Here is an 11326-nt window from a genome sequence, read left to right as displayed (position 1 = left end):
ATCTAAAGTTTCTCTGAAAAACTCCTACGGCGGTTTGAAACCTCTGAGAACCAGTTTTACTCTGACAGAGCCGGCTCGGAGACCCCGCTGTCTCAGAGAGGCTGAGCGTCCTCGGTCCTCAGCACGGGCCGGAGACTAGTTAACCCAGGAAGAGACTAGTTAACCCAGGTAGAGACTAGTTAACCCAGGTAGAGACTAGTTAACCCAGGTAGAGACTAGATAACCTCATCAGAGACAAGTTAACCCAGGTAGAGACTAGTTAACCCAGGTAGAGACTAGTTTACCTCATCAGAGACTAGTTAACCCAGGAAGAGACTAGTTTACCTCATCAGAGACTAGTTAACCCAGGTAGAGACTAGTTAACCCAGGTAGAGACTAGTTAACCCAGGTAGAGACTAGTTTACCTCATCAGAGACTAGTTAACCCAGGAAGAGACTAGTTTACCTCATCAGAGACTAGTTAACCCAGGTAGAGACTAGTTAACCCTGGAAAAGAATAGTTAACCTCATCAGAGACTAGTTAACCCAGGTAGAGACTAGTTAACCCTGTTAGAGACTAGTTAACCCAGGTAGAGACTAGTTAACCTCATCAGAGACTAGTTAACCTCATCAGAGACTAGTTAACCCTGTTAGAGACTAGTTAACCTCATCAGAGACTAGTTAACCCCAAAGGGAAAGACGAGAAGCAACACAACCCAAAGAAACCACAACCAGGCCGAAGAGGAGCACTGGGGGCTTTGAGGAGGAGCAGGAGGAGGAGGAGGAGGAGGAGGAGCTGGAGAGTGGATGGACTCAGTGCAGGTCCAGCTGGTGAAGTGATTTCTTAAACCCCGCCTCCTCCTCCTCCTCCTCCTCCTCCTCCTCCTCTTCCTCCTCCCCTCAGTCCCCGTCCTCAGGTGGAGATATTCTGACATCACAGAGCGAGGGTGGAGCTTAGAGATGGGGCGGGGTTAAACTGTAGGGGGGGTTGATGGGATGGGGGATGGTGAGGTGATGGTGAGGTGTTGGCAATGGCGAGGTGATGGTGAGGCGATGGCGATGGCGATGGCGATGGCGATGGCGATGGCGATGGCGAGGAGATGGCGATGGCGAGGCGATGGCGATGGCGAGGAGATGGCGATGGCGAGGAGATGGCGATGGCCGACACAGACTGGTATCAAAGTTGAAATACTACGTCAGAAAAAATAAACCAAACAGAACAATAATAACAGCAATAATCTTAATCTGCAGCAGGGGACTGCTCCTCCTCCTCCTCCTCCTCCTCCTCCTCCTCCTCCTCCTCCTCTTCGTCACTGAGCATCATCATCATCATCATTATTATTATTATTATTGTTACTTTCAGGATGTGGGCGGGTAGTTAATTTATTTCTCTTCTTGGTGGTCGTTGGTTAGGAACTTTAATCTTTCCGAAAAGAAGCTGTCCATTAATCTTGAACTGCTACGGTTTGATCCTTGCTTGGCGCCTCTGTGGCGTTCGCCTCCTTGGCGGGAGGCTCGGCGGCTGGTGTCGAACTAGCGGCGGCGTCCTTTGCGGGAGCCGCCTCTGTGGGCTTGGGGTCGGGGGAAGCGGCGGGGGCCGCCTCGGCTTTGGCTGCTGGTGCCGCGGGGGCCTCAGTCTTTTTGGCGTCGGCCTCACCTTTACTGTCGGCCGCGGGGGCGGCCTTGGCCTCAGCCTCCTTCGCTGCAGGAGCCGAGTCCTTGGCCGGGGCGGCGGCTGGTTTCTCCTCGGCCTTGGCGGGCTCTGCGCTCTTGGCCTCGGCTTTGGGCTCGGCGTTGGCGGCAGGTTTCTCCGGCTCCTTGGCGGCGGCTGCGTTCTTGTCCTCTTCTTTGGGCGCTGCGGCGTCTGCCGCCGGCGCCTCCTTGGCCGCCGTGTCGTTTGCTACCTCCTTCCCGTCGGCAGCCGGGGCCTCGTCCTTGTTGTCTTTGGGAGCTTCGCTCTCCTCAGCAGAGGCGCCCTCCGCCTTGGCATCCTTGTCTTTGGCCTTCTCGTCGTTTACGTTGTAGCCCTTCTTCTTTTTGCTCAGCTTGCCTCCCATGTTGGATCTCTGGCCTCTGCAAGAGACAGAAACCAGCAGTTTAACTTCCTGAGCCACAAACGTTTAGTAAGAGCAGAAAACAACCAGTCAAACCCTGAGCTCTGACAGGCAGAGATAATCAGCTGAGGAAGAAGAGGAGGAGGAGCTGGGTGTGGAGGCAGGTGTGCAGGAGAAACTTCCTGTAAACTGTTCATCAACCAAACAGAAAAATAACCTGACACCACATGACAGAGGAGCTCTCTGAGCAGCCTCTCACCTCAGACCAACACTTCCTCGTTAACATCGCCAGAAACGTGCGTTCACAGCTGAGGCGCCGGCAGCCAGAGGAAATGAAAAGTGTTTAGCGAGTTAAAGTTTTTTCAGTTGTTGTCAGAGCTGCTGACTCTGGATAAACTACACCTGACGGAGACGGTCATAACACGAGTCAATATGATCAGCGTACTCCTCCTCAGCGAGGAGACGAAGGAGAACTGATGGTTTGTCCCTCTGATGACAGGAAGTGATATTTAAAGACACACAGGAAGTGATAGACACACAGGAAGTGATATTTAAAGACACACAGGAAGTGATAGACACACAGGAAGTGATAGACACACAGGAAGTGAAAGGCACAGGAAGTGTGTGAGGACAGGAGCAGAGGGTGAGTCAGGATCAGGTAAATGATCTGTTCTTAAAACCTGAAAACCTGCTCCTTTACCCCAGCTCCAACACACTCTGCACACACTCTGCTCACACTCTGCACACACTCTGCACACACTCTGCTCACAATCTGCACACACACTGCACACACACTCTGCACACACACTGCACACACTCTGCACACACTCTGCACACACACTGCACACACACTGCACACACTCTGCACACACTCTGCACACACACTGCACACACTCTGCTCACACACTGCACAAACCCTCTGCACACACACTGCACACACTCTGCACACACACTGCACACACTCTGCTCACACTCTGCACACACACTGCACACACACTCTGCACACACACTGCACACACTCTGCACACACACTGCACACACTCTGCACACACTCTGCACACACTCTGCACACACACTGCACACACTTTGTACACACACTGCACACACTCTGCACACACTCTGCTCACACTCTGCACACACTCTGCACACACTCTGCACACACACTGCACACACTCTGCACACACTCTGCACACACTCTGCTCACACTCTGCACACACACTGCACACACACTGCACACACACTCTGCACACACACTGCACACACTCTGCACACACACTGCACACACTCTGCTCACACTCTGCACACACTCTGCACACACTCTGCACACACTTTGCACACACTTTGCACACACTCTGCTCACACTCTGCACACACACTGCACACACTCTGCACACACTCTGCACACACACTGCACACACTCTGCACACACACTGCACACACTCTGCACACACTCTGCACACACTCTGCACACACTCTGCACACACTCACAGATGCGCTCTGGGAACGGGACACAGCCGGCCATGAATCCTCTTAAAATGCTGATCACCTCGTCGCCTGGACTGAATTTCTCCACTATTCATGGAAAAAACCTGAAGCGTCCAGCGGTCGGGATCTGCCGGAGCGCCCGTTCCTGCCGCGGCGTTACACGGGTCACAATGGAGGTCTCTCTCTGCTACATCACATCATTTGACTCCAGCTTCTCGCTGCCAGCACAATGACTCACAATCATCTGTGCAGACAATGGGATCTTTTCAGGCCGGCGCACGCTTCCTCGCCGCTGGGCGTGTGGTCGCCGTGTTTGACGAGCCGGGGCAGGGCCCGCACAACCTGGAGGAAATGCTCTGCACTGCACAAAGGACTTCATCTGACCTGCAAACAGCAGCTGGAGCACAAAGGAGGTCTGACAGCCGCGCTGCAAACTTCTAGCATCACTTAATATGTTTACGACGGGATCAGAGTGAAATCACACGGCACAGCAGGCGCCGAGCTCACACGGCTTCCTGAAGAGTCTCAGAGGAGTCTTTTCAGCCGGTGTCTGTGAATCTAACGGGAGCTCAGCTCTGAAACAGGAAGTGACGCCGGCAGCATCAACCACAGACTGCAGCAGGTTCAGCATCTTCACCGGTCCAACCAGAGAATGGAAACCAGCTTCTCTACCCGACAAAACCACCACCAACAATCCCTGAGTCTGTTTTGGAGAAATGTAAACTCACTTCCTGTTCATTAATGCCAGGCCTGTAGGTGGCGATAACTTCATCAGTCCATCACATCAAACACCAAAGAAGAACATCGTGAACATATTTATCAGCATCCTCTTCAGTGATTGGTTATCGTTGACTGTGTGAGATAAATCTGTGGAGGTCTGAGAATCTGCACATGCTCAGTCTGAACATCCAGCGTTGGTGCTTTAAAAGTCATGGGCTGTGTCTGAAATGTCATACTAACGTACTACTCATACTAAGTATGACGTCAAAAATAGTTTGTAGTGCGTTCACATTAAATAGTATGAAAAGATTGTGTGCGTGAGAAATACCCGGATGTATACTATATCGGTAAAATTTTTAAGTATGGGAGGTGGGCATACTAGTCGCACTGACACGCCCCATAATGCATTGCGAGCCCCGTATTTATAAACGTAAATACAGAATGAGATGACAAGATGAGAAGCAACTAAAATGGACTTAGCTCTACAGGGAAACCTAAACGTAAGTACAAAGAAATAAAGTGCCTGAGGCGACGGACGGATCGTCTTCGGTGTCTGCGAGCAGTAAACATTTTTTAATTTTTTGAAGAGAGATGAATTCGTCTTGAGACCGGTGTTAGCTAAAAATCATCCACTAGCGAACTTCCCGTTTTCAAAATAAAAGCCCCCGTTTATCTCCTTTAAGTTCTTTGACGCTTTTGTAAATTGGGCTCTTGTTTTGGAGCGGACCGGAAGTTTCTTCGATAGCATATTGGCGCCCTTAACAGAATGTCCGAAATGTCGAAATTAAATTTGTATCCGTGCGTTTTGTGGCCCGCCCCCCATCCTGCTCAGACCTGCTTCAGGTCTCTTCATCGACTCATGAACAACCTGAACCCACCGACCCAGCAGGGGGCAGTGTGTGAGACCAGCTGACAGTGAGAGGCAGGAACCTGTTTCCATGAGACTCTCAGATCCTCATGTTTTCATCCTGACGGCCGTCCTAACCCTTTCATTCTGAGGCTGCACAGACGCCACGGGCAGGAGACTTTTACTAATAACATGAGAATGAGGGAAATAAATTAAATTATTATGATAATTAATTTAAATTAGATTTAAACGCTGTTAAATTTAACTCATTCCTCTCTCAGAGTTTCAGTGGTTTGAACCTGAACCTCACGTTGTTCCTCCTCGGCCCGTGTCTCTGCTGAGCGCGGGCCGACAGTCTGAGGCGTGCGTGTCTCCAACATGTTAGCCCTGCTGTAACTCCTCACCCAGGCCTGAGCACCTCCTCCTGCTCCCGTCCAGCTGGACGATTTAAGGCCAGCCTGTTTCTCCAAAGTGCAGCAGGAGCCGAGCGAACAGGCCGGGAAACTGGAGCAGAAAATTTGGCCCGATCACACACACAGACACACACACAGACACACAGACACACACACACACACAGATGAACCTCCTCTCCTGCTCTGAGGACGCAGCAGAGAGCAGAGCATGCTGGGAGGTTTGAGGTGCTGGATCTGCTGAGGGGACAGATTGAAGTCTGCGACGGTTTGAGGAGGCGCGATGCTCGCCTCTTCCTGGTGTGACTATTTTAAAACGCAGCGCTCGGAAACTTGGCGAGCCATCAGAGCCAGAGATGATGCAAAAGTTTTCCCATCAGCCATCTCTTCAGCTCCGGCGGGAGAACCTGGAGCTGCTCCTGGATTTCAGGATTTAGTAGCAGCACAAAGCGTACCATCCACAGCCGTCCCCAGAGTCAGCGCTCGCAGCAGGACCGGCAGCTTCAGCTATTTCTGTCCCACAGCAAACGCTCTGAGTCTGCACCGGCTTCCAGCTGCGTGCGGATCGTTTCATCCCCCGTGCCTCAGGATCACGCCACAGATAATAATAAAATAAGGTGTGAGCAGCTGCTGCTTCAGACTGTTCAGCTTCAGAGGAACGGTTAGCCTCAAATACAACGCTCCTTCCTCCACCGAGAGAAATCTGTTTCACCAACACTTCCTGTTAAAGACAAACAGGATCTGTTAACGCACCAAAACAACCCGAGTTCAACCCACAAACCAGCTCTGAGATCAGATGGGGGCTACGCCAGGAGCCAAGATCTCTTCAGAGGCTCCTGTCCCACACAGTCCAGCTGGGTTCAGCTTAATGTGGATTAAATCCCTTTAACAAACTGACCCCAGCTGGAAAAACTGCTTCCAGAGCAGCAGAGACTCCTCGCTTCTTTTCAGGCTAACATTAAGAAATCCTGAGCGTGACGTAGGAAAGACATTCATCGTTGGTTTAACCGTTATTTCACAGCCCTCGCTGTCCCTCCTCTGGTCCTAAGACTCTAAGCCGACGAGATGAGGGTTAAACCTGCAGTTCAAGGAGTGTCCACTAGAGGCTGGCTGCAGAAAAAACAGAAACCTCCCACAAATAATCTTGTTTACAGCCTGGTTAAAAAAAACAGAGCGCTTGGTTTCTGTCAGACTTCACTGGAGATGAAAAGATGAAACTATCAATTTTGGCGTGGCTGAACTCAAACAAGGCCCCAGTCAAGGCCCCAGTCAAGTCCCCAGTCAAGGCCCCAGTCAAGTCCCCAGTCAAGGCCCCAGTAAAGTCCCCAGTCAAGGCCCCAGTCAAGGCCCCAGTAAAGTCCCCAGTCAAGGCCCCAGTCAAGGCGCCAGTCAAGGCGCCAGTCAAGGCGCCAGTCAAGGCCCCAGTCAAGGCCCCAGTCAAGGCCCCAGTCAAGGCGCCAGTCAAGGCCCCAGTCAAGGGGCCAGTCAAGGCCCCAGTCAAGGGGCCAGTCAAGGCACCAGTAAAGTCCCCAGTCAAGGGGCCAGTCAAGGCGCCAGTAAAGTCCCCAGTCAAGGGGCCAGTCAAGGCGCCAGTAAAGTCCCCAGTCAAGGCGCCAGTCAAGGCCCCAGTCAAGGCCCCAGTCAAGGCGCCAGTCAAGGCCCCAGTCAAGGCCCCAGTCAAGGGGCCAGTCAAGGCACCAGTAAAGTCCCCAGTCAAGGGGCCAGTCAAGGCCCCAGTCAAGGCCCCAGTCAAGGCGCCAGTCAAGGCCCCAGTCAAGGCCCCAGTCAAGGGGCCAGTCAAGGCACCAGTAAAGTCCCCAGTCAAGGGGCCAGTCAAGGCCCCAGTCAAGGCCCCAGTCAAGGCGCCAGTCAAGGCACCAGTAAAGTCCCCAGTCAAGGCGCCAGTCAAGGCCCCAGTCAAGGCACCAGTCAAGGCCCCAGTCAAGGGGCCAGTCAAGGGGCCAGTCAAGGCTCCAGTCAAGGCCCCAGTCAAGGCTCCAGTCAAGGCCCCAGTCAAGGCCCCAGTCAAGGCCCCAGTCAAGGCCCCAGTCAAGGCCCCAGTCAAGGCCCCAGTCAAGGCCCCAGTCAGCTCACTGTGGACCTGCTCCATCATGCCCCGGCTGCGTCCCTGCTCCTGCGAGCTAGAGCCCTCCACAGCAGATACATGCCCCCTATTTTTACCACAGGCAGGAACAACAACACATCAGTTTCCACAAGGCAGAACAAGCGAGACAGGAAGTCACTGGAACCACCTCAATAAATATATGTACATATAGGGTTATAAATGTATGTAAATAGATGGATATAAAGATATAGATATATATAGATATACAGCATAAACACATAACACCCAGTGACTGTGTTGAGTGTACTGATGTTTTACAGCCTGTCAGGATCCAGCAGAGGTCAGAGCAGCGCTTCCTGACATCGTAAAGATAAAACGCTGTGATTTCTTCGTGGCCCTCACCTGTTAGATAAAGGAGCTGTTCAGCCCAGGGGGTTAGACGCTTCATGACCCGTCAGAACCTCCTCTCAGGAGCTCTGACCCACTCCTTTCTGGACCTCAGGTCCTGTTGGATTTCACGAAGGAGTGATCCACACAGAGTCATCACTTTGTTGATGGAGCGCTCTAATTACACAGAGTACACACAGACTGTCCACTGCTTATTCAGGCCTGAGGCTGCACACACACACACACACACACACACACACACACACACACACACACACACACACACACACACACACACACACACACACACACACACACTCAGTGGAGTTTAGAGGATCAATCGTGGAGATCGATGGGGCTTGAGGAACCTGGGGCTTGAAACGGGTATTGATCAGCGAGCACAGAGAGCCGCTGTGTGTTCAGCTGCTGCTTACGAGTCAGAGGACGCACTCAGCAGAGATGAAAGCCAGCGAGGCGCTTTGACACACTCCTTTTCACCCAAACGTCCACCGGACGATACAAAAATCCCTGGCCGAGCTTTGGGAGGAGAGGAGAACCAGAGAGAGCAGAGAGAGCAGAGAGAGCGGATCACGGCGCTCTCTGAGGATGAAGTGGCATTTCACTGTGACAATCCTCTGCTGCTCAGACGATCACATGACCTCTGTGTCTGCAAAGTTTGTCTGGATGGAGAGTGACTCAGCACAGACACTCAGCCTCATCTATGGAGGATTGTCTGATGGTTAAACTGGGAACCAGCAGGAACCACCACATGATGGAGTCTGTGTCTGTGCTCCCTGTCCTCAGACATTAACTCTGACCATCTGAGATCCCGCCTCCTGCTTCTGCTTCTCTTTGTGCTGGACGCTCACCGCGTCTCTCCATCTTTGGCCCCGCCTGCTGCTGCTGACGCCATGAGAGACGCCGTGAGAGACGCCGTGAGAGATGCCGTGAGAGACGCTGTGAGAGACGCCATGAGAGACGCCATGAGAGACGCCGTGAGAGACGCAGTGAGAAATGCCGTGGAGATACAGCACAAACACAGACTGAGATGATGGAGAAACGTCTCTCTTTGTGGTCTGACACATCCAGGTCAAACTCTCAGGCTCTGTTCAGTGGAAGAACAGGTGCCATCAAAGCTTCAGCAAAGTACCCACAATCCTCTGCCACACAGACACTGGGCTGTCAGCTGATGTAACTGGGTCGTGGACGTTTGTCAGCCCTGGGCGTCTTTACCTCAAAGAGATGGTTTCAGAGGAGTTTAACGGTAACGCAGGGAGACGTGTCAGCTCATGGCGAAGAGGGACGGTGACCACGATCAGAAACACAGCGTGGAGGACTCGTTGGAGGACTCGTTGATCGACTGGATCAAGAACTCGTTGATCAACTCGTTGGAGGACTCGTTGGAGGACTCGTTGAAGGACTTGTTGGAGGACTCGTTGGAGGATGTGTTGGAGGACTCGTTGGAGGACTCATTGATCAACTCGTTGATGGACATGTTGATGGACTCAATGATGGACTCGTTGATGGACATGTTGATGGACTCATTGATGGACTCGTTGATCAACTCATTGATGGACTCGTTGATGGACTCGTTGGAGGACTCGTTGATGGACTCGTTGATCAACTCGTTGATGGACATGTTGATGGACTCGTTGATGGACATGTTGATGGACTCGTTGATGGACTCATTGGAGGACTCGTTGATGGACTCGTTGATGGACTCGTTGATGGACTCGTTGATGGACTCATTGCAGGACTCGTTGATGGACTCATTGGAGGACTCGTTGATGGACTCGTTGATGGACTCGTTGATGGACTCGTTGATGGACTCATTGCAGGACTCGTTGGAGGACTCGTTGATGGACTTGTTGGAAGACTCGATGATGGACTAGTTGAAGGACTTGTTGATGGACTCGTTGATGGACTCGTTGGAGGACTTGTTGATGGACTCGTTGGAGGACTCGTTGATGGACTCATTGGAGGACTCGTTGATGGACTCGTTGATGGACTCGTTGATGGACTCGTTGATGGACTCATTGCAGGACTCGTTGGAGGACTCGTTGATGGACTTGTTGGAAGACTCGATGATGGACTAGTTGAAGGACTTGTTGATGGACTCGTTGATGGACTCGTTGGAGGACTTGTTGATGGACTCGTTGGAGGACTTGTTGATGGACTCGTTGGAGGACTTGTTGGAGGACTCGTTGATGGACTCGTTGATCAACTTGTTGATGGACTCGTTGATGGACTCGTTGATGGAAGTCTAAGGAATGAGTTGATGAAGTTTCAGCTTCAGCTTCAGCCGGTAAGAGGAGAGGAAGTTACGCTCTGGTTGTTTAAGGAAGGGATTATGTATTGTGAAGGTGGTTATGCAAATTATAATCCCTAACGTTCAGGTCCAGCTCCGGTTCTTAAGTACACAGAAGCTCCATCCAGCTACACCTACACCTCCATGACCCTGCCAGGAGCTGACGTATGTGTCATTTCCTGTTCCTGACTCCACACGCCGCCTTCAGCCCTAAAACAACCCCACAGAGAATCTGCTGCCATGATTGCTGACTCAGCTCCAGGTGGATCAGCCTCCACCCGGGGACCCAGGACTCAGCTGTATCCCAGGCCCACTCAGCGGCTCCACCGTGCTTTAATGAGGCTCCACCACCTGTGGTTGGCGCTCTGATGGAGCCAGAGACCAGCTCAGTCAGAGGAACCACGGCGAGCTTCAACGACCTCACAAATCAGCCATGATGTCAGAGATCAACGCGTCACATTAACACGGTGTCAGTGTTTACTCAGCTCCAATCAGAATACACCACTTCTTCATCCATTCACCACTTCTTCATCCATCCATCCATCCATCCATCACTTCTTCATCCATTCATCCATCCATCCATCACTTCTTCATCCATCCATCACTTCTTCATCCATCACTTCTCATCCATTCATCCATCCATCCATCACTTCTTCATCCATCCATCACTTCTTCATCCACCATTTCTTCATCCATCCACCACTTCTTCATCCACCTCTTCTTCATCCATCCACCACTTCTTCATCCACCACTTCTCATCCATCACTTCCTCATCCATTCACCACTTCTTCATCCACCTCTTCTTCATCCATCCATCACTTCTTCATCCACCACTTCTTCATCCATTCATCACTTCTTCATCCATCCATCACTTCCTCATCCATCACATCTTCATCCATCCATCCATCCATCCATCCATCCATCCATCCATCCATCCATCCATCCATCACTTCTTCATCCATCCATCCATCCATCCATCCATCCATCCATCCATCACATCTTCATCCATCCATCCATCCATCCATCCATCCATCCATCCATCACTTCTTCATCCATCCATCACTTCTTCATCC

General features: G+C 51.7%; 1 protein-coding gene across 1 annotated transcript in view; it reads right to left on the bottom strand.

Annotated features, from left to right (window-relative positions):
• Window positions 1-1092: 1092 nt before the first annotated feature.
• Window positions 1093-11326, bottom strand: part of LOC141804000 (uncharacterized) — a 33363-nt gene continuing 23129 nt past the window's right edge. The window contains exon 2 of the mRNA XM_074688176.1: window positions 1093-2051. Coding sequence (XP_074544277.1) covers window positions 1424-2035 — 612 coding nt within the window. The 5' untranslated portion in view covers window positions 2036-2051 and the 3' untranslated portion in view covers window positions 1093-1423. The remainder of the gene's footprint in view (window positions 2052-11326) is intronic.

Source organism: Halichoeres trimaculatus, unplaced genomic scaffold (genome assembly GCF_033239565.1).
Source record: "Halichoeres trimaculatus isolate MK-OKI-2021-1 unplaced genomic scaffold, fHalTri1.1 fHalTri1_scaffold_15, whole genome shotgun sequence".
NCBI classification, from domain to species: domain Eukaryota; kingdom Metazoa; phylum Chordata; class Actinopteri; order Labriformes; family Labridae; genus Halichoeres; species Halichoeres trimaculatus.
Note: the sequence above shows the minus strand (reverse complement) of the source record. Positions and strands in the feature narration are given on the sequence as shown.